General features: G+C 45.2%; 1 protein-coding gene across 1 annotated transcript in view; it reads left to right on the top strand.

Moving 5' to 3' along the window:
* Window positions 1-23,844, top strand: part of spg11 (SPG11 vesicle trafficking associated, spatacsin) — a 413,741-nt gene that overhangs the window by 181,760 nt on the left and 208,137 nt on the right. The window contains exons 14-18 of the mRNA XM_037683759.1: window positions 11,827-11,874; window positions 17,597-17,612; window positions 18,538-18,727; window positions 19,039-19,234; window positions 19,375-19,578. Of these exons, the coding sequence (XP_037539687.1) occupies window positions 11,827-11,874; window positions 17,597-17,612; window positions 18,538-18,727; window positions 19,039-19,234; window positions 19,375-19,578 (654 nt within the window). The remainder of the gene's footprint in view (window positions 1-11,826; window positions 11,875-17,596; window positions 17,613-18,537; window positions 18,728-19,038; window positions 19,235-19,374; window positions 19,579-23,844) is intronic.

Here is a 23,844-nt window from a genome sequence, read left to right as displayed (position 1 = left end):
GGTTGTTTACGTCGGGCCTTCGCCTCCTCCGGCCAGAGGAAGCGCAGCTTCGCGCGCGTCCGCCGCGAAGTCCAGAATGAAGAGCCTGAATCCGAGAGCCGCCGGACACAGCAGGGTCGTTGGTACACTCCGACGGGACAGCAGTAGATGGTGCAGCCGATGGACCAGGGCAGGCCCCGATCAGCTGGAGACTTTCGGACCCACCGCAGCTGGGCGCGCGCCCGCTGCGCGGTCCGGGACAAACAGCCGGAATCCGAGAGCCGCCGGACACAGCAGGGTCGTTGGGACAGACCGATCGGGTGGCAGGAGATGGTGCAGATGAAGAACCCAGGCAGACCTCGATCAGCTGGAGACTGTCGGAAACTTCGCAGCTGAGCGCGCGCCCGCTGCGCACCTCCGACCCCACGTTCTTCAGCGGGCAGGACTCCGCGAGACATCCAGGTGGAGGATCCTCAGTCCGGTGGTCAGCTGTTGCTGAGGAGCGAGCGAGGCTCGCTTTGAGCCTCACGAGGCGGCCAGCACGTCTCCCGCGGCGGCGGGAGCGATATTTCCGTGCAGGCAGGAAAACATCACGGCGAAGGTAAGCAGGGACGCTCCCGAGCAGTGGAGGTGGGGGCCCAGACCCTCGGTAGAAATGATCGTACGAGGCGAGATGTTTTGTGGAAAATTGTAGATTTAGAAGTTGCTCACGATCATACACCAGCAGTGAGTTGATGTTATTGAGGAAGAATGATAAAAATAGCAAAAAAACAAACAGAGTGGAGAGAGGTGAACGGCAAGCCACCAGCTCGGGCGCCATCTTGAAGTATATCGAAGGATTGTCAATAACGAACACCTTGTTCAAGCATAAGGGTGTCCATATGTGCTCTTGGCACCAGGACACCCTAGGCCGCAGTTCGATGATCGACTTTGTCATCGTCTCATCTGATCTGCGGCCACATGTCTTGGACACTCGGGTGAAGAGAAGGGCGGAGCTGTCAACTGATCACTACCTGGTGGTGAGTTGGCTCCGATGGTGGGGGAGGATGCCGGTCAGACCTGGTAGGCCCAAACGTATTGTGAGGGTTTGCTGGGAACGTCTGGCAGAGTCTCCTGTGAGACGGAGTTTCAACTCCCACCTCCGGGAGAACTTTGAACATGTTCCAAGGGAGGTGGGGGACATTGAGTCTGAGTGGACCATGTTTCGTGCCTCTATTGTCGAGGCGGCTTACCAGAGCTGCGGCCGCAAGGTTGTCGGTGCCTGTCGGGGCGGCAACCCTCGAACCCGATGGTGGACACCGTCGGTGAGGGATGCTGTCAGGCTGAAGAAGGAGTCCTATCGGGCCTTTTTGGCCTGTGGGACCCCGGAAGCAGCTGATGGGTACTGGCAGTCCAAGCGACATGCGGCTCGGGTGGTTGCTGAGGCAAAAACTCGGGCATGGGAGGAGTTCGGAGAGGCCATGGAGAACGACTTCCGCACGGCTTCGAGACGTTTCTGGTCCACCATCCGGCGTCTCAGGGGGGGGGAAGCGGTATGCCACCAACACTGTTTATAGTAGGAGTGGTTTGCTGCTGACCTCAACTCGGGATGTTGTGGGTCGGTGGGCGGAATACTTTGAAGACCTCCTCAATCCCACCGGCACGTCTTCCACTGAGGAAGCGGAGCCTGGGGACTCTGGGTCGGGCCCTCCAATCTCTGGTGCTGAGGTCACCGAGGTGGTTAAAAAGCTCCTCGGTGGTAGGGCCCCAGGGGTGGATGAGATCCGCCCAGAGTTCCTTAAGGCTCTTGATATTGTAGGGTTGTGTTGGCTTACGCGACTCTGCAATGTTGCGTGGACATCGGGGGAAGTTCCCCTGGATTGGCAGACCGGGGTGGTGGTCCCCCTATTCAAAAAGGGGGACCGTAGAGTGTGTTCCAACTACAGGGGAATCACGCTCTTAAGCCTCCCTGGTAAGGTCTATTCGGGGGTTCTGGAGAGGAGGGTCCGTCGGATAGTCGAACCTCGGATTCAGGAGGAACAGTGCGGTTTTCGTCCTGGCCGTGGAACACTGGACCAGCTCTACACTCTCAGCAGGGTCCTGGAGGGTGCGTGGGAGTTTGCCCAACCAGTCTACATGTGCTTTGTGGACTTGGAAAAGGCTTTCGACCGCGTCCCTCGGGGGGCCCTGTGGGGGGTACTCTGGGAGTATGGGGTACCAGGCCCTTTGATACGGGCTGTTAGGTCCCTGTATGACCGGTGTCAGAGCCTGGTCCGCATCGCCGGCAGTAAGTCGGGCTTGTTCCCGGTGAGAGTTGGACTCCGCCAAGGTTGCCCTTTGTCACCGATTCTGTTCATAACTTTTATGGACAGAATTTCTAGGCGCAGCCAAGGTGTTGAGGGGATCCGTTTTGGTGGCCTCAGAATTGCGTCTCTGCTTTTTGCAGATGATGTGGTCTTATTTGCTTCATCAGATCGTGATCTACAGCTTTCACTGGAGAGGTTCACAGCCGAATGCGATGCGGCCGGGATGAAGATCAGTTCCTCCAAATCCGAGGCCATGGTCTTGAGCCGGAAAAGGGTAGAGTGCCCTCTCTGGGTCAGGGAGGAGGTCCTACCCCAAGTGGAGGAGTTCAAGTATCTTGGGGTCTTGTTCACGAATGAGGGAAAAATGGAGCGTGAGATCGATAGGCGGATAGGTGCAGCGTCTGCAGTGAAGCGGGCGCTGTACAGGTCTGTCGTGGTGAAGAGAGAGCTGAGTCAAAAGGCGAAGCTCTCAATTTACCGATCGATCTACGTTCCCACCCTCATCTATGGTCACGAGCTTTGGGTTGTGACCGAAAGAATGAGATCTCGGATACAAGCGGCCGAAATGAGTTTTCTCCGCAGGGTGTCTGGGCTCTCCCTTAGAGACAGGGTGAGAAGCTCGATCATCCGGGAGGGACTCGGAGTAGAGCCGCTGCTTCTCCACATCGAGAGGAGCCAGTTGAGGTGGCTTGGGCATCTGTTTAGGATGCCTTCTGGACGCCTCCCTGGTGAGGTGTTCCGGACACGTCCCACCGGAAGGAGGCCCAGGGGAAGACCCAGGACACGCTGGAGGGACTACGTTTCTCGGCTGGCCTGGGAACGCCTTGGGATTCCCCCGGAAGAGCTGGCCCAAGTGGCTGGGGAGAGGGAAGTCTGGGCCTCCCTACTTAGGCTGCTACCCCCGCGACCCGACCCCGGATAAGCGGAAGAAAATGGATGGATGGATTACTTTCAAGAGCCCGATTTGGACTTTCTATGCATCACAGAGACTTGGATGTCTCCGGGTGAGTCCAGCGCCTTGACGGAATTACTACCACCAAACTGTTTGCATTTTAATGCACTGCGGCCATCAGGCCGGCGCGGTGGTGGATTATTAACAATATTCAAATCAACTTTTGACTGTAAACAGCTGCCCATCCCAGTTTCCCACGCCAGCTTTGAGCTGATCGTCTTTGAACTCGGACATTCACCTGCAACGTTATTTGCACTTGTCTACTGCCCACCTCGGTCTAAGGATTTCATAAATGAGTTTTCTGACTTCTTGGCTGAAATCACACCAAAATATGAGCATGTTTTCATTATTGGGGACTTTAGTTTGCACGTGTGCTGTCCTGAGAAGCCCTTGGTTAAGGACTTTTTAGATCTATTGGACTCATTTAATTTAACTCAACACGTAAACAGTCCCACCCAAGAGCGTGGACATACAATGGACCTTGTTTTAACTCATGATATGACTGTTAATAATCTTGTTATTTGGCGATAATGTTTTTTCAGACCACATGCCAGTCCGGTTTGAGTTCACCCTCCCCCATCTAACTCCTAAGTCATGCATTCCTGCACGTAGGACTCAGACCATTAACCACTTCATTGCCACACATTTCACAGAAGTTTGTAACTCTGAAATGATAATTCAGACCCCAGTGTTTCTCACCACCACTGAGGAGCTGACATCCCAGTTCAACTCTGTCTGCTTAAAGACTATGGATCATGTCGCACCTGTTAAAACAAAAAAAAAATCAAAAATCAAAGCAGAACCTTGGCTGAGTGACGTCACCAAGGCCGTTAGGCAGCAATGTAGGAGGGCGGAGCGAAAGTGGAGGAAAGACAGGCTGCAGGTCTCTTTTCAAATACTTAAAGAGAGTTGGCACCGTTATCAGAAAGCAGTGAAAGCTGCTAAATCCAAATACTTCTCTGATATAATTACCTCAAACTCTCACAACCCACGTGTCCTCCTCCACCCTAAACTCTGTTCTCCACCTCACTGAACCATCACCTCTGGAAGCCTCGACTGAGCTGTGCGACAACTTCTTACATTTCTTTTTGGAAAAAGTTGCGACCACCAGAGCTCTCATTTCCCCTCCAACTCATGACCCATCCATCCCACCTCAGTCTGTAGCTCCTTTTGACCATTTTGAACCCATCACTCTATCTTCTCTAGAGCAGGTCATGTGCAACTTGAAACCTTCTGGCTCCCCCTTTGATGTGGTCCCCCCTCGACTACTAAAGGCAGTGTTTCCAACTCTAGGTCCGTCCATTCTTGCCATAGTAAACAGTAGTTTATCCACTGGCGTGGTGCCAAAATTCTTTAAACATGCTGCTGTTCAGCCTTCCGCAGGGGTCCATCCTGGGTCCCCTCCTATTCTCTTTATACCTGCTGCCGCTTGGTGCTATTTTTCCGTAAACACAACATGCTCTTCCACTTCTATGCCGATGACTGTCAAATTTACTTCCCCTTAAGACACAATGGTACATGCTCTATTCAACCTCTGCTCAACTGCCTGGCTGACATCAGGGACTGGATGGCTTTAAATTTCTTAAGTTTCAATGAAAAGAAGTCTGAAGTCATGTTGTTCCCTCCCAACGACACAATCACAAACCACTGCATCGACCTCTTCGCTCTAACCGTGTCAGAAAAACAGAGTCACTAATCTGGGCGTGATAATGGACCCTTCCCTGAAGCTCAACAATCATGTAAACATGATCGTTAAGTCATGCTTCTTCCAACTGAGGCGGCTGTCTAAACTGAAGCCCATATTGTCCAAAAATAACCTGGAGACAGTAATATATGCATTCATTACATCTAGGCTTGATTACTGCAATTCACTCCTGTTTGGTATCAGTCAGCCATCCATTGCACGACTACAACTGGTCCAGAATGCAGCAGCCCGATTTTTAACCAGTACAGGCAAAAGAGAGCACATTACACCAGTTTTGGCCTCACTGCGCTGGTTACCGGTTCACTTTCGAATCCAGTTCAAAATACTCATGTATGTTTACAAATCACTGAACAGTGTCACCCCCCCTACCCCCCACCCCATCTCTCTGATTTGCTACAACCGTATGTCCCACCACGCTCCCTGAGGTCAGCGGACCAGTTGCTCCTCACAGTTCCAGGAACTCATCTTAAGCGCAGAGGTGACAGGGCCTTCTCTGTAGCAGGACCAAGACTCTGGAACGAGTTACCTCTGCTTTTCGGACAGGCCCCCTCTCTCTCGGTTTTCAAGTCTCGTTTAAAAACTCACTACTATTCAATAGCTTTCAACACAAGATGATCTTGTGTTTTGATCCTGCATGCTCCACACTGGTTTGTCGTCATTATTTGCATCGTTTTTATGTCTATATTCTGATTTACCTCATTTTGTATTTTGCTTTGTGTGTTACCTGTTGTTTTGTCTGTACAGCACTTTGGTTAGCTTTGTAGCTGTTTTAAGTGCTTTATAAATAAATTGGTATGGTATGGTATGGTTAACTCACCAAACACCTTATTAGCTTCAGGAATCCATTTAAATTTCCAAAGTGTAGAGGTCAGTTGAGTGAGGGGTCGGCGATCCTGCTGTAATCTCTGATGAATCGCCTGTAAAAGTTAGCAAAATCTAGTAATTGTCGCAGTGGTTTGCGAATTTCTGGGATGGACCACTCTACCATTGCTTTAGTTTTCTCTGGTTCTGTTCTGTATTGACCTCCTTCGAATATGAATCCCAGGAAAGAGACTGTTTTGACATGGAATTCGCATTTTTCTAATTTAACAAAAATCTGATTTTCATAAAGTCTCTAGAGAACTCGTCTGACCTGGTGAATGTGCTGTTCCAGGTTCTGTGAAAAAATCAGTATATCATCGAGGTAGACCAAAACAAAGTAATTTATAAAATTCCTGAGAACATCGTTTACTAAGGCCTGAAAAATTGCCGGGGCGTTGGTTAGATCGAATGGCATGACCAAGTATTCGAAGTGTCCTTGGGGGTTGCGAAAAGCAGTTTTCCAATCGTTGCCCTCTTTAATCCTCACTACGTGACATGCAATGCGTAAGTCCAATGTAGTGAATATGGAAGCAGAATGAAGTTGCTCATGAATGGAATCACTGAGGGGTAATGGATACTTATTTTTGATCGTGATTGAGTTAAGACCTCGGTAGTCAATGCAAGTACGTAATATCTTATCTTTCTTTAAGACAAAAAATAATCCTGTCCCTACTTTAGACGTGGAGGGGCAGATGATACCATAATCTAATGATTCATCTATATATTTCTTCATGGCCTCTCTTTCTTGGCCAGATAAGTTGTATAATCGACTAAAAGGTAGAGTGGACTCAGGTAGGAGGTCAATAGCACAGTCGTAAGGACGATGGGAAGGCAAGGATAATGTTCTTTGTTTGCTAAATACAGAGGCCAGATCACGGTACTCTGAAGGTATATCAGATGTTTAATTCATCAATCGGTGCACAGGTTTTAACTTTTCATTCAACCTTTATTTAGACAGGTAAATCCCATTGAGCCTCGAGGACTCATTTACAAGAAAGACCTGATTTCAACAAAGAATGAAGACAACAATGGACAACAGCGACAACAATAGACAAATATAAAAAGACATACAGATATTTTTTACTTTTACTAATAAGATGGCAAAAAGAGTAACAAAAACAGCTAGATTATAAGACGAATGTAGAAAACGACAGGAACATGTCTGTATTAGTCCTTGTCGGGAGTCCAACAGATTGTTAAAGCCACTTAGAGAGGTCAAGATTGAGAGCTTCAGGTCTTTTTGTAAGATATTCCAGGAAACAGGAACTGAGTACGAGAAGGCCCTTTTGCCTAGTTCAGTCCGCACTGAGGGAACACTGCAGGTAATGATGTCCTGAGTGTGCACGCTGTAGCTGCACTCACGCAGAGACATGTAGGAGATGTATAAAGGCAGCAGACCGAGAAGTGATTTAAAGATGAAAATGTACCAGTGAGAAAGTCTGCGTGAAGTTAATGATGTCCAGTTAACAAGTGAATACAGGGTGCAGTGGTGGGTACGATAATCACAGCCAGTTATGAAATTTTAGTGCGCCATGATAGACGGCATCCAACATCAGCAGGGTTCTTGTAAGAGCATTCATGTAAATAATGTCACCGTAATCAATGGAGGGAAGGAAAGTCACAGATACAAGGTGTTTCCTAGCATTCAGAGTTAAACAGGATCTGTTTCTGAAAAAGAAACCCAGATTAACTTTCAGTTTCTTTACTAGGTGATCCACATGGCGCTGAAAAGAGAGATGCGAGTCTACCAAGATACTCAAATATTTATAGGAATCATCAAACTCAATCGGGACACGATTTGAGGATAAAATCTGAGGAAGAACTGCTGGGACTGACTTCCTATTTGAACAAAGTATCCCTTTGGTTTTGTCAGCATTTAGGACAAGTTTGAGGTCGAACAAATCATACTGGAGAATGTTAAATTCAGATTGCAAAAGCTGGAAAGCCTTATCAACTGTTTTAGCTCAACAATAAACAACTGTGTCATCAGCATAAAAATGTATGGATACATCAGGGGTGTTTTGACCTGCATTACCTATGTAGATTGTAAAGAGGGTGGGTCATAAGACTGAGCCTTGAGGTACACCATTGTTGACTGTTAAATAACTGGAGGAAGTATCATTATGTTGAACACATTTCCTCTGATCTGATAGATAGAGAACCAACCAATGGTGTGTTCTGAGAAACTGATTTCTGAGAGCTTATGACACAAGATGTTATGATCCACAGTGTCAAAAGCTTTAGACAGGTCTAAGAAAAGTGCAGCACAATAATCCTTAGCATCCAGTGCTTCAACATTGTCATTAAGAACCTTCAGTGACGCAGTCGTTGTGGTGTGTTGTTTCCTGAAACCAGATTGATGACGAGGTAAGATGTTAAATGAGTCCAGGTAATTTTTGATTTGAGAGTTTATCAGTTTTTCTAGAACCTTGGCTAAAATGCAGAGTTTAGAGATTGGTCGATAGTTGTTCAGTGAGGTGGGTCACCTCCCTTGAGCAAAGGAAGAACAAAGGCTGTTTTCCAAGCGTCTGGAATGGAGTTTTGTCTTATGGAGAGATTGAAGATGTGGGTCACAGGGACTGTGATGATATGAGCAGCCAGCTTTAAGAAATAAGGTGGAAGTTCATCTGGTCCTGCAGATTTTTTAGGATCAAGATCTTTTAACAGTTTATTAACCTCACTGACTGAGAATGGAGAAAAAGAGAAGGTGTGATTAACTGTGGATTGACTTGTAGGAGGGATTTGATTTGTAGAAGTTTGGTTATTAGGGGAAATGGCTGATTTTCCATTAGTGACTGTGTTAAATAATGAACTAGAAGCAACAAAATGTTTGTTGAAACAGTTCAGGATCTCGTGCTTATTTGACACAGGAACAAAGTTAACGAGAAGTTGTGATGGGAGGTCAGATGATTGGGGGGTGCCTGAGAGAGATTTGATGGTTTTCCAGAATCTGTTAGGGTCATTTAGATTTTTGAAGGTCTGTGATAAGAAATAGTTGTGTTTTGCTGCTGTTGTGCATTTATTCCTCATCTGCCAAAAACTCAACCAATCAGTGTCTGAGTCATATTTTCTCGCTACGGCCCAAAGATGATCTCTCCTGTGTAGGAGGTCAGCTAGCTCTGGATTAAACCAGGGGCTGTCTCGTTCCTTTATTCTGAACTGACAAAAAGGAGCATGTTTGTTCACAAAATAAATGAAACTATTGTGAAAATAGTTCAAAGCGGAGTTCACGTCGTCAGTTAACAGAATACAATGCCAGTCAAAGTGGGATAGATCAGTGTTTCCCCTAGTTAGCTTGCCATGGCGGGGTGGTCATCTCATCCATGATTTTTGCTGATGGGGGGGGGGGGGGGGGGGAAACGCTATTTGTGCGCCGCTTTTTTTATAAGTTTTTGGGGGGGGGGGGGGGTTTCAACATGATTGAAGAGGCAATGTGAGTGCTACATTTGGCTTTTTAGCTAGAGAGCCTGTATTTTGTGCTGCTAGCTTAGGGTTATGTCAGTGTCGAGTGGGGGTGGGAGAGGTAAGTTCAGTTTGGTAGGTGGGGTGCTCAGTTCTGTTGACGGGGTGGGGCACCCTGCCTATATAATGGTAGGGGAAACACTGAAGATCCCAGAGGAATGACTGTTCACAAAACCGATTCAGATCCCTTTTTTGAATTAATTTGGGCTTAGAAGGTGGAAGTTTCATACAAACCGGATTCCAAAAAAGTTGGGACACTAAACAAATTGTGAATAAAAACTGATTGCAATGATGTGGAGGGGCCAACATCTAATATTTTATTCAGAATAGAACACAAATCACAGATCAAAAGTTTAAACTGAGAGAATGTATCATTTTAAGGGAAAAATCTGTTGTTTCCAAATTTCATGGTGTCAACAAATCCCCAAAAAGTTGGGAAAGTCCATTTTTACCACTGTGTGGCATCCCCCCTTCTTCTTACAACACTCAACAGACGTCTGGGGACAGAGGAGACCAGTTTCTCAAGTTTAGAAATAGGAATGCTCTCCCATTCATGTCTAATATAGGCCTCTAACTGTTCAATCGTCTTGGGCCTTCTTTGTCGCACCTTCCTCTTTATGATGCGCCAAATGTTCTCTATAGGTGAAAGATGTGGACTGCAGGCTGGCCGTTTCAGTACCCGGATCCTTCTCCTACGTAGCCATGATGTTGTGATTGCTGCAGAATGTGGTCTGGCATTATCGTGTTGAAAAATGCAGGGTCTTCCCTGAAAGAGATGACGTCTAGATGGGAGCATATGTTGCTCTAGAACCTGAATATAGTTTTCTGCATTAATGGTGCCTTTCCAGTCATGCAAGCTGCCCATGCCACAAGTGCTCATGCAACCCCATACCATCAGTGATGCAGGCTTCTGAACAGAGCGTTGATAACAACTTGGGCTATCCTTGTCTTCTCTGGTCTGGATGACATGGCGTCCCAGTGTTCCATAAAGAACTTCAAATCGTGACTCATCTGACCACAGAACAGTCTTCCATTTTGCCACACTCCATTTTAAATGGACAGTGGCATTCCTGTTTGAGGTGCAGTGACGTTTAAGGGCCCGGAGATTACGAGCATCCAGTAGAGTTTTACGGCCTTGACCCTTACGCACAATGATTTTTCCAGATTCTCTAAATCTTTTGATGATATTATGCACGGTTGATGATGATAACTTATAAGTCTTTGCTATTTTACGCTGGGTAACACCATTCTGGTATTGCTGCACTATCTTTCTGCGCAACAATTGTGGAATTGGTGATCCTCTTATCATTTTGGCTTCTGAGAGACACTGCCACTCTGAGTAGCTCTTTTAATACCCAATCATGTTTTCAATTGACCTAATTAGTGTTAATTGGTCTTCCAGCAGTTTGTTATATGCTCAATTTCCCTTTTCCAGCCACTTATTGCTACTTGTCCCAATTTTTGGGGGATTTGTTGACACTGTGAAATTTTGAATCAACCTATTTTTCCTTTAAAATGCTACATTTACTCAGATTAATCTTTTGATCTGTCATCTATATTATATTACGAATTAAATATTGACATTTTCCATCTCCACATCATTACATTCAGTTTTTATTCACAATTTGTTTAGTGTCCCAACTTCTTTGGAATCCGGTTTGTACCTTAATTATACAGTGGGATACTCCTACTGCAAGAAGCCCTCTGATTGGTTAAAAGTTAAGGGGCCCGTCTTCCTGGTGCCAGATATACTGAACACCGTGAGCTGTGAGACGGCAGCCGACGAGGAAAGTTGGCTCTGAGCCAACCTGAGCAGTGGGAATGAGTGGTTGTTTTCCACATAGCAGAGGGCAGTTGAAAAGAGGCTCTCCGAACAACAGGTATGTTGGAAGACATGTCCAGGTGAGAGATGTTGGACATCTGAAAACCCTCGAACACCCTGGAGCTAAAGGTATGAGCTGAACGGACTGCAGCCCTGAAAAACGACATCCTTCTTGGGGCAGCGGGCCACCAGCTTCCTTCATGCAGTCGCTGTAGTAATGAGAGATGAACATCTTCCTTCTGATGAGAGGACCATGAAACAGTGCCAACTAAGTTTGTTTAGATAATTTAATTCATGAATCTGAGATAAACTTACCTAAATTTTAACATTAAGAGCTAGACCTTAGTCCAAATTGTATCAAATCTCCTTCTCAAAGTCCTCAGATGTATGTCATTTACTCTGTAAAACAATATTATTGGGTCATATTCTCAATATTCTTTGTGTTTTTTTCGAGGGACAGGAATTAAGTTCGCTACAAGAACTCATGGTTTATATGTGTTTGAGGCGAGGCCGGTCCAGAGTACTTGAGCTTAAATACCTGTTAAAGGATAGGAGTTTGACCGGACCAGAAGTCCCATATCCTGTACATATATTATCCTACAATGCTCAATAATCCAGGTAGAAAAATCTAAAAAAAATTAAGTCAGGTCCTCTGGATGGGTTCAAAAAACAAACAAAAAAATAGTAGAAATATTTCGTCTTTCATCTGAAAGACTTCTTCAGTGACTGAAAGATCCTGACTGTTTGTGGACTGTGCAAGGGTTCAGATTACTTCTTGTATGGATGAACTGCAGAAACTGGGGACTCTGTAGTTCTTCAGGGTGACTTCACTGCTTATGTGGACAATGATGAAGTTACCTGGACGGGGAAATTGGGAAGAGCAGCATCCCAGGTCTGAACTCAAGCTGGGTTGTTTTTGGACTGCTGTGCTAAACATGGCTCATTCAGAATAAACACCCTGTTCCAGAAGAGGCTGGTCCATAAGTGGACTTTGGACCAGGCCTCAGACCAAAGGTTGATGATCCATCAGACCAGCAGCCCCACAGCTTGGACACAGGTGATGAGAGGTGCAAAGCTGTCAGCTGATCCCCACCTGGGGCTGATTTAGCTAATCTGAGATCTTCAGCTCACACCACCAGAAGACGTTTTTGGACCAGGGGAGGTTGGGAACATGGAGTCTGAATGGACCATGTTCAGGGTAGGGGTGATCGATATGGCTCAAATATAATATTGTGATATTTCTGACAATAACGATAAATTTTACCATACCATACCAATTTATTTATAGAGCACTTAAAACGGCAACAAGGCCAACCAAAGTGCTGTACAATAGAAACAAACAAGCACAGTGGACAGGAAAACATAAAATAAAAATATAGATACAAACAGCAGTGGATAATAACTAAATGGTCAACACTGTAGACTACAGACAGGATCAAAACAAATCACACCGTGTCAAAGGCAAGGGAATAAAAGTGGGTTTTCAGGCGAGACTTAAAAACAGTGAGTGTGGAAGCCTGCCTGACACGCAGTGGCAACTCATTCCACAGTCTTGGACCTGCAACAGAGAAAGCCCTGTCACCTCTGAGCTTACGACGGGTTCCTGGAATTGAAAGAAACATCTGGTCTGCTGACCTCAGAGAGCGCGGTGGGACATATGGCTCCAGAAGTTCAGTGAGATAAAATGGGGCAGAACTGTTCAGTGATTTAAAAACATACATGAGTATTTTGAACTGGATCTGAAGGTGAATGGGTAGCCAGTGCAGGGAGGCCAAAACTGGAGTAATGTGCTCTCTATGGCCTGTACCAGTTAAAAATCAGGCTGCAGCATTTTGGACCAGTTGTAGACGTGCAATGGAGGATTGATTGATTCCAAACAGAAGTGCATTGCAGTAATCAAGCCTGGATTTTATGAATGCATGGATCACCATCTCAAGATTATTTTTGGACAATATGGGCTTCAGCTTAGACAGCCGCCTCAGCTGAAAAAAAAAATTGTGATATAACAAAAAAAATCATAGTTATTCATTTGAAAAAATAATTTAACATGTTGCTTTGCAGCATTATATATATATATATATAAAAAGGTTAATTTTACTGCAATTAATTAATTTAGTAAAGTATTCAGTCTAAAAGTGCAAAAATAAAAAAGATCCTTCTGTTATTTAGATTGAAAAAGTCTGCACAAAATATAGATGTCGGTTTATTTTCAATCACATTAAACAAATATTTTATTTAAACTTTTTTTACTCATTTTGTAATAAAAAAAATAAAAACTTCATAAGAACCACAAAAAAGGTTGAATCATTTCATGTGGACCAGTTTCTTTAAGGGAGAAATATTTTGTCTTCCATTTGGAAGACTTTATCAGTCTGTGGCCTGCCAATCAGATATGTCCCTCTTTTTAATAAGAACCAGTTTTCACCACTACTACCAGTACACAAGCAGGTGCCACAGGTGATCACCACTCTCAGCTATTCTACCAATAATATCCTCTTGGTCCATTTCCATCAGAACCTCTTTCTCTGTTGCCATCCAAAGAAATTCATTCATTCAACCTTTATTTAAACAGATAAATCACATTGAGCCTCAAAGACCCATTTACAAGTGAGACCTGTTTGGACAGACAAAAAAGTGGTCAAATGGACACATGTAGGAGTTGGAGGTGAAACAATTCCTATCAGACTTTTTTTTCTTGCCTGAGGAAAAAAAAAATAATATTAAAAAAACACCTCGCACAAGCAAGCACATAGTGACATAGACATTCTGCAGGGGGGGGGGGGGGGAGTGGTGAGCATGTTCCTAGATTCTCTCGAGGTCACTGTTAGAGTTCTGTTAAGGATGGAATAATCAGTCAATGTCCTCCGGTGAGATCCATAAACATTCTCGAGGTATGTCGAGGAATGGCCAAGAATAACGTCTGAGAATCCAAGAGTTCTGAAATGATAACACAAAGTTTATTCAGCTGGTTTCATCTTGTTATCAGTTGGAAATTCCTCAGGGAGGGGGCGGTGAGCGTCAGATCACATTTTCTCCAGGCAAATTCAGATAAGATGGCCTTCAAGACCAGCCAAGGGAGCCAAATTCAGATAAACACACAGTTGTTTTGGGGACAGGCAGAACTTAATGACATCTACCTTGAGTCTGTGTTGGTTCACTCTGTTCCAAAATGTCCAAAATGCATGGCCACACCAATGGAACGTGACTGAGTAAAATCCCCAAGATCTGATCCATTCTGCCCAAAGCATTTGAGTCCAGGTACTCGAGACTCGAACCAAGCCATCATAAAGGCAAGCAGCGTGATTAGGTCCAAATTTGCTGCCGAAGACTTCCTTGATCGATTGATAAAACCAGCAACCAGCCGAATCCAAAAAAGCAGGAACCAGTTATCGAAAATCCAATTAAGTATGTCCTTAAAATCCACAAATGGCAGCAGAGATAGACACATCATCAAGTCTTCCAAGTCGATGAGATATCCAGCTGCGTGCGTGCCAACAGGGCAAATTGACTCACCTAAAGCCTGTCTTCTCTTCAAAGAAATGTTGTAAATTGAGTTGAGGGACCAACTGATCAAAAAGTCCATAATTATGGTTCAGAAGAAATGCAAGAGAGTCTCACAAGCAGTTTCACAGACAGACAGAGCAGCAAAGCAAAGCAGAGAGGGAGGGGAGAAGCATCCAATCTCGGCAAGAGCAAGTGGTTAGTGCTTCAAGTTTCTCTTGACTGAGGAAGGTTCTTAGGCAGTTTTTCCACCAACTTCAGGATGGAGAAGGTCCTCTCACATGCAACCTCATCCATCCATCCATTTTCTTCCACTTATCCGGGGTTGGGTCGCGGGGATAGCAGCTTAAGTAGGGAGGCCCAGACTTCCCTCTCCCCAGCCACTTGAGCCAGCTCCTCCGGGGGAATCCCGAGGTGTTCCCAGGCCAGCCGAGAAGCTTTTTTTTTCATTTGTCCTTTATTTATACAGGTAGTCCCATTGAGCCATGATATCTCATTTTCAAGAGAGACCTGTTTAGGGAGCAGATGTTGGGGGTTAAGGGCCTTGCTCAGGGGTCCAGAGTGGGGCAAATGAGGGTGGAGGCAGGTGTGGATGTTCCACCAATTCCACCCACATTTTTTATGTTGACGGTACCGGGAGTTGAACCTGTGACTTTCCAATCACAGTCCCATCTTCTAACCTCTGCGCCACCACTCCCCTCCAGTGTGTCCTGGGTCTTCCTCTGGGTCTCCTCCCGGTGGGACGTGTCCGGAACACCTCACCAGAGAGGCGTCCAGGAGGCTTCCTAACCAGATGCCCGAGCCACCTCAACTGGCTCCTCTTGACGTGGAGAAACAGCGGCTCTTCTCTGAGTCCCTCCCAGATGATCAAGCTTCTCACCCTATCTCTAATGGAGAACCCAGACACCCTGCGGAGAAAACTCATTTTGGCCGCTTGTAATTGGAGATCTCGTTTTTTTTGTCACAACCCTTAGCTCATGACCATAGATGAGGGTAGAAACGTAGGTCGATCAGTAAATTGAGAGCCTCGCCTTTTGACTCAGCTCTCTCTTCACCACGACAGACCGGTACAGCGCCCGCTTCACTACAGACGCTGCAACTATCCGCCTATCAATCTCACGCTCCATTTTTCCCTCATTCATGAACAAGACCCCAAGATACTTCAACTCCTCCACTTGGGGCAGGACCTCCTCCCTGACCCGGTTACAGCACTCTACCCTTTTCCAGCTCAATACCATGGCCTCGGATTTGGAGGAACTGATATTCATCCCGGCCGTGCCGCACTCAGCTGCGAACCACTCCAGCGAAGGCTGTAGATCACGATCTGATGAAGCCAATAGGACTACATCATCTGCAAAATGCAGAGACGCAATCCTAAGGCCACCAAAACGGATCCCCTCAACATCTTGGCTGTGTCTAGAAATTCTGTCCATAAAAGTTATGAACAGAATTGGTGACAAAGGGCAACCTTGGCGGAGTCCACCTTTCACCGGGAACAAGCCCGACTTATTGCCGGCAATGCGGACCAGGCTCTGACACTGGTCGTACGAGGACCTAACAGCCTGTATCAGAGGGCCCGGTACCCCATACTCCCAGAGTAACCCCCACAGGGTTCCCCGAGGGACGCGGACGAACACCTTCTCCAAGTCCACAAAGCACATGTAGACCGGTTGGTCAAACTCCCACGCACCCTCCAGGACCCTGCTGGTAGTGTAGAGCTGGTCCAGTGTTCCACGACCAGGACAAAAGCCGCACTGCTGCTCCTGAATCCGAGGTTCGACCATCCAATGGACCCTCCTCTCCAGAACCCCGAATAGTCCTTACCAGGGAGGCTTAAGAGCATGATACCCTGTAGTTGGAACACACTCTATGGTCCCCCTTTTTGAATAGGGGGACCACCACCCCGGTCTGCCAATCCAGGGGAACTTACCCCAATGTCCACGCAATATTGCCGAGTCGCGTAAGCCAACACAACTCTACAACATCCAGAGCCTTAAGGAACTCTGGGCGAATCTCATCCACCCCTGGGGCCCTTCCACCGAGGAGCTTTTTAACCACCTCGGTGACCTCAGCACCAGAGATTGGAGGGCCCGACCCAGAGTCCCCAGGCACCACATGCAACCTGAGTGATGGATAGTGTGAGGAGGAACTTGTAGCCCAAACCAATGATATGATACGCATCAGTGAGCAGATTGTATTGTGAAAGGAGTATATAACAGCATATTGGGCAGTTTTTACTTGTGGCTCCACACTTTCATCAGTGCCCTCCATGCATTTGTCTGTTTGATCGCTAGAAGCAGTGGTCCTGATGTTGTAGTAATCCAATGGTGACTGTTTTAATCTGTGCACAGCTGATCAGTTCAGCCTGCAATCTGTCAACACTGGCACGTCCATCAATTTCCAGCAGGCATTTGCTGAGCTCTCATGGCAGTGTCTGGAAGACACTTCTTCCTGATATCTAGGAAATGTCCTGATGGCCTGATGATGTTGCTGTTTGGCCCATCACAGAAGATCAACATCATCAGGCCGAGACGCGAGTCCACGGGCCAGGCACACAACTGTGTGTCTCCATGTCTCTGCCTAAAGGAAGCACTAACCGCTCATTGTTTTTGCTGGAATTTTTCACGTGGGTGGCTGTCAGCTTCACTCTGTGACAGACACAGCCTCAGAGAGGGAAGGGATGGGCAGGGGAGCTTCAGTGACACCTGTGAGTCCGGAGCAAGAGCGGCCAGCTTGTTTATTTAAAATAATGAAGCGTGACCTGAACCGAGCTTTCAGTAAAGTCCAGTCCCTCGGCGGGCACTGACTGGGGCAGGCCAACGGGAAATGTCTTGGTACTCCCGATGGCCAATCCTCCCCTGGTCAGAACACTATCGGTCACTGACTGGTCTGGGGGAGGAGTCACTGGATCTCTCAGAAACTTTTCACCGATCCGCCATTTGCAATTACTCGGAACTCGGAGCAGCGACTGGACCTATTTTTAAGATTTTTTAAAACAATAATGACAACACCATGTTCTAATGCTGAAGTGCAGGTGTTTTTTGTGTTTGGTGACCAACGACAAAATTCAGAGTGAGTGGAGTCACCACGGAGGATCATACGAGCTGCCAACCCGTTAAAGCACAAAGGCCAGATTCCGAGCCCTGGCAGACAGATGTACAGAGATGAAGGGTGGAAACGTTTTTTTTTTTAATATATTTTCTGTATAAAAAATAATGTTTTGTTTTTTTTATCAGTGAAGAATAAAAATAAAAACATGGTGCCGGCTTTATCATGAAATCTTGTTTTCACTTTGACTTAATTAAATAATCTGTTAATTAAAGTTAATTCAGCTGAAAAATCATAAAAAGACAAAATTATTGGGTCTCTCAAGAATATTTCCCTCAAACATGTTTAAAGAAGAGATACAGCGTTTGGCTCAACTTTATTCTTACCCACAGACGTACAAATCACAAAACAAGAATTACACTTTAAATCAAAGCTAAAATAAAATCTGTATACAAGAAACAAAACAACTTATCTGAATTGAACAATAAAAGTAGACACAATGAGTACAAATACATCAAATGATGAAGAAAAATATAGAATTTTAAATATAAATGTTTTTGTAGAATCTGGTTCATCAGATTTAATTCAGTTCAGTTTATTTATATAGCGCCAAGTGACAACAGAAGTTGTCTCAGGGCACTGAACAGAAACATTCATATATAAAATATTTATTTAACATTATTTATCTGAGGAGCAGACTGCTTTGAGTGTAACTCATCGCAGAACTCTCACTCTTAATGGTGAACTAAAGTTCATTAAAAGTTCATTAGCAGGATTTTGGATTCTGGACACGCCTCCAGAACATGTCCTGAAGTGTGGTGGAAATGTGACGTGTAAAGAGCTGATCTGAGCAGAGTAGGAGCGGTGGAAAAAAGGCATTTCAATGCAGATACAGGGATACTATCTCTGTTCTGACCTTCAGGGTTCAAACCTTTTCAGGTTTCCTCACTTGAACCATGAAGAAGGTGGTGAAGAGGTTCTGAAGGAGCTGCTAGATCACAGAATTCCTGAGGAGAAGGAAGAACTCTGGAGGAACCTCAGATTGGACTGGGTGAGGAACTGGGACCTGAGCTGCCAGACGTCCGTTTTTTTATCCAGACTGAACCATACAGGTAAGGAACTGATTCAGAACCAAACCCTTCTGTGGTGCTTTCCAGTGGTTCCCAAGTTGATGTTGAGCCCTAACTTGGGGTCATCAAGCATCAAGTGTGGTTTTGAGAAGATCCACAGAAATAAATTAAGTTTAAAAATGATTGTTAAATAGTTTATTAGTCATTTTTGTGTATTTCAACAATATAGTCCCAAGTCACGCGTCTCTGCAGCTTTGATTTTGTGGGTCCACAGCAGAAAAGTGTCAGAACCACTGTTCTAATCTTCATCAGATCGACCAGATGAGCATGACTTTTTGGTTCTTGTCCTTCAGAGGTGAGTTGCTGTGACTCTGCAGTGTTGTGGCGGTACCTGACTGCCCTGCATGATCAGCAGCGGGCTGTCGACTGGATCCAGACTCAGAGGACAGCCACCTCCTCCTGCTGGCCAGAGATAACGCCAGAACTGGTGAACAACCACATGGCGTGCAGCACCTTGATGAAGGAGAACATCTTGGACCTGCTGGCCAGGTACTGGAACTGGTCTAACCTCCTCTTATGGTTTAGTAGACGGCAATAGTTCGATAAGATCATGGTTATTAACGATTAATAAAGGCATAATTTTAGAAGTTCTCTTGTGTTTTAAAAATCTGGTTGTGGTTTTTCTCCAGGAGAGGAATGTTAATCCTTGATGAGATGTCGGACCTGGAGCAGCTGTTCTGGAGGCTGGCTCAAGGTAGGGGGCTGATGACTTCACCCCCTCCTCTTCCTCAGTACTGCTCCTCTCAGGGCCTGGACTTCCACAGTGTGGTTATCCTGTTCTGCCTCGAGCATAACCTTCAGTACCTGCTCTACACCTACCTGGAACATTACAGGTGCGTGGCAGCTGCCTCAGCGTTCACTCTCCTCTGGTTTTTATAACATGTTGTTTGCAGTCAAACTATTTAAGCCATGCGTACTGTAGACCAAAATCACATGTCATCTGGACAGTTTCTTTTTGCAAGAAACATTTTGGCTTTCATCTGAAATACTTCTTCATTCTGAGGCCTGGCATCAATATAAATAGCAACTCATTGATGTCCTGATGCATGCTCAATAATCCAGGTAGAAAAATCTAAAAAAGTTAAATCTGGTCCTCTGGACACTCAAAAAAACAAAACAAAGCAAAACAACAAAAAAATGTAGAAACTTTTCGTCTCTCATCCGAGAGACTTCCTCAGTCTGAGGTGCTGTATTCAGCTCAGTCTCTTAAATAGCACCTTCTCAGAGTGGATCAACCAGTTTGCTGCTGACAACCAAAACCAGCTGATCACATGCTCAAGAAGGACCATCAGCCTAACAATGGATCATTAGCACACTGATGGCTGTTTACTGTTCACAGAGGGCTGAGTGATACTAGCAATCACAGCATTGTAAGAGGGGGACAGTTGAACCTGGAGGCCTCCACCCCTGTTTAATGATGGACGGTTTCTTTTCACAAAGATGGCCTCCTTTACTCCTCTCTCAAACCATCGTTCCTCTCTGTCCAGGATGTGAACATCTTCATCCTTGAAAGAGTGACCGCTGACCTGGAGATGAGTGTAGACCGCGGAGTCCTGGCCTGATGATGTTGATCTTCTGTGCTGGACCATCCTTTTGGCCAGTGGCTGTTTAGTTTCCCCGATGTAAGACTGATCACCCTCCTGACACTGAACAGCATACACAACATTATTCTGTTTGTGCCGGGGGACTGAATCTTTGGGATGAACCAGTATTTGCCGTAATGTGTTTTGGGGTTTAAAAGCCACTGGGACGTTATGTTTAGAAAATAAACGTCCCAGTTTCTCTGATACTCCCTACTGAGGTGTACCGCAAACCCACCCACACAGACCAGTATTTGCAGTTTGACTCCCATCACCCTTTGGAGCACAAGTTAGGAGTCATCAGGACTCTGTACCACAGAGCAGACAGCATCCCCACTAGCTCAGGAGCCAGGCAGAAGGAGAAATCCCACACAAGACAGGCTCTAGAGCAATGTGGATATCCTAACTGGGCCTTCCTGAAGGCAGAGAAGAAACCCAAACAGGACTCCAGTCAGCCAACAGGTGAAAAGGAGGAACCCAGACCCAGACCAGTGGTCATTCCGTATGTTGAGGGAGTATCAGAGAAACTGAGACGTTTATTTTCTAAACATAATCAATCAATCAACCTTTATTTATACAGGTAAATCCCATTGAGCCTCGAGGACTCATTTACAAGAGAGACCTGATTTCAACAAAGAAAGATGACAACAATGGACAACAGCAACAACAATAAGCAGTTATAAAAACTCATACTACAGTTTTTTTTTTTTTTTTTTTTTTTTTAACAAATAGGATGGCTAAAAGGAAAAAAGGTAACAAAACAAAAAACAGCTAGATTCCAAGACAAATGTATAAAACTAAAAACAGGAACATGTCTGCATTGGTCCCTGCCAGGAGTCCAACAGATTCTTAAAGCCACTTAGAGAGGTCAAGGTCGAGAGCTTCAAATCTTTTTGTAAGATATTCCAGGAGACAGGAGCGGAGTAGGAGAAGGCCCTTTTGCCTAGTTCAGTCCTCACTGAGGGAACACTGCAGGTAATAATGTCCTGAGAGCGCACGCTGTAGCTGCACTCACGCAGAGACATGTAGGAGGAGATGTATGAAGGCAGCAGACCAAGAAGTGATTTAAAGATGAAAATGTACCAGTGAGAGAGTCTGCGTGAAGTTAATGATGTCCAGTTAACCAGTGAATACAGGGTGCAGTGGTGGGTACGATAATCACAGCCAGTTATGAATCTTAGTGCACCATGATAGACAGCATCCAACATCTGCAGCATCCAACATCTGCAGGGTTCTTGTAGGAGCGTTCATGTAAATAATGTCACCGTAATCAATGGAGGGAAGGAAAGTCACAGATACAAGGCGTTTTCTAGCATTCAGAGTTAGACAGGATCTGTTTCTGAAAAAGAAATCCAGTTTAACTTTCAGTTTCTTTATCAAGTTTTCCACATGGAGCTTAAAAGAAAGATGTGAGTCAACCAAGATACCCAAATATTTATAGGAATCAACAAACTCAATGGGGACACCATTTGAGGATAAAATCGGAGGAAGAACTGCTGGGACCAACTTCCTATTTGAAAAAAGCATCCTTTTGGTTTTTTCGGCATTTAGGACAAGTTTGAGGTGGAACAAATCAGTCTGGATGTAGTTAAATGCAGATTTCAGAAGCTGGAAAGCCTTAGCAACTGTTTTAGCTCGACAATAAACAACTGTGTCGTCAGCATAGAAATGTATGGATGCATTAGGGATGTTTTTACCTACATTATGTATGTAGATTGTAAAGAGGGTGGGTCCTAAGACTGAGCCTTGTGGTACACCATTGTTGACTGTTAAATAACTGGAGGAAGTACCATTATGTTGAACACATTGCCTCCGGTCTGAAAGATAGTTAGAGAACCAACCAATGGTGTGATCTGAGAAACTGATTTCTGAGAGTTTATGACACAAGATGTTATGATCCACAGTGTCAGAATCTTTAGACAGGTCTAAGAAAAGTGCAGCACAATAATCCTTAGCATCCAGTGCTTCAACAACGTCATTAAGAACCTTCAGTGAAGCAGTGGTTGTGCTGTGTTGTTTCCTGAAACCAGATTGATGTGGAGGTAAGATGTTAAATGAGTCCAGGTAATTTTTGATTTGAGAGTTTATCAGTTTTTCTAGAACCTTGGCTAAAATGCAGAGTTTAGAGATTGGTTGATAGTTGTTCAGTGAGGTGGGGTCACCTCCCTTCAGCAAAGAAGAACAAAGGCTGTTTTCCAAGTGTCTGGGATGGAGTTTTGTCTTATGGAGAGATTGAAGATGTGGGTCACAGGGACTGTGATGATATGAGCAGCCAGCCTTAAGAAATAAGGTGGAAGATCATCTGGACCTGCAGATTTTTTAGGATCAAGATCTTTTAACAGTTTATTGACCTCACTGACTGAGAATGGAGAAAAAGAGAAGCTGTGATTAACTGAGGATTGACTTGTAGGAGGGATTTGATTTGTAGAAGTTTGGTTATTAAGTGAAGTGGCTGATTTTCCATTAGTTACTGTGTCAAATAAAGAACCAGAAGCAACAAAATGTTTGTTGAGACAGTTCAGGATCTCGTGCTTATTTGACACAGGAACAGAGTTAATGAGAAGTTGTGAAGGGAGGTCAGATGATTGGGGGGTGCCTGAGAGAGATTTAATTGTTTTCCAGAATCTGTTAGGGTCATTTAGATTTTTGGAGGTCTGAGATAAGAAAAAGTTGTGTTTTGCTGCTTTGACAGCAGTTGTGTATTTATTCCTCATCTGTCGAAAACTCAACCAATCAGTGTCTGAGTCAGATTTTCTCGCTGCAGCCCAAAGATGATCTCTCCTGTGCAGGAGGTCAGCTAGCTCTGGAGTAAACCAGGGGCTGTCTCGTCCCTTTATTCTGAACTGATGAAAAGGAGCATGTAAGTTCAGAAAATAAATGAAACTACTATGAAAATAGTTCCAAGCAGAGTTCACGTCATCAGTTAACAGAATACGATGCCAGTCAAAGTGAGACAGATCCCAGAGGAATGACTGTTCACAGAAATGTTTCAGATCCCTTTTTTTAATTAATCTGGGCTTAGAAGGTGGAAGTTTAATATCTCTCAAAGCAGCTGTCACGCAATGATCACTCAAGAGATCAGCGAATACACCTGTACCAGGGAATTTGTGAGGCATATTAGTTAGAAATAGGTCTAAGATGGAGGAATTGTCAGGATGGCTTTTATTTAATCTGGTGGGGGAGTCGATCAGTTGGGTTAAATTAAAAGACAAGCAACATTCCTTGAATTTGTCACAGAGGGGGGTGACAACGTCCCAGTGGCTTTTAAACCCCAAAATCATTACGGCAAAGACTGGTTCATCCCAAAGATCCAGTCCCCCGGCACAAACAGAGTAATGTTGTGTATGCTGTTCAGTGTCAGGAGGGTGATCAGTCTTACATCGGGGAAACTAAACAGCCACTGGCCAAAAGGATGGCCCAGCACAGAAGATCAACATCATCAGGCCAGGACTCTGTGGTCTACACTCATCTCCAGGCCAGCGGTCACTCTTTCAGGGATGAAGATGTTCACATCCTGGA

Source organism: Nematolebias whitei, chromosome 10 (genome assembly GCF_014905685.2).
Source record: "Nematolebias whitei isolate Nwh7 chromosome 10, NemWhi1, whole genome shotgun sequence".
In the NCBI taxonomy this organism is placed as follows: Eukaryota; Metazoa; Chordata; class Actinopteri; order Cyprinodontiformes; family Rivulidae; genus Nematolebias; species Nematolebias whitei.
Note: the sequence above shows the minus strand (reverse complement) of the source record. Positions and strands in the feature narration are given on the sequence as shown.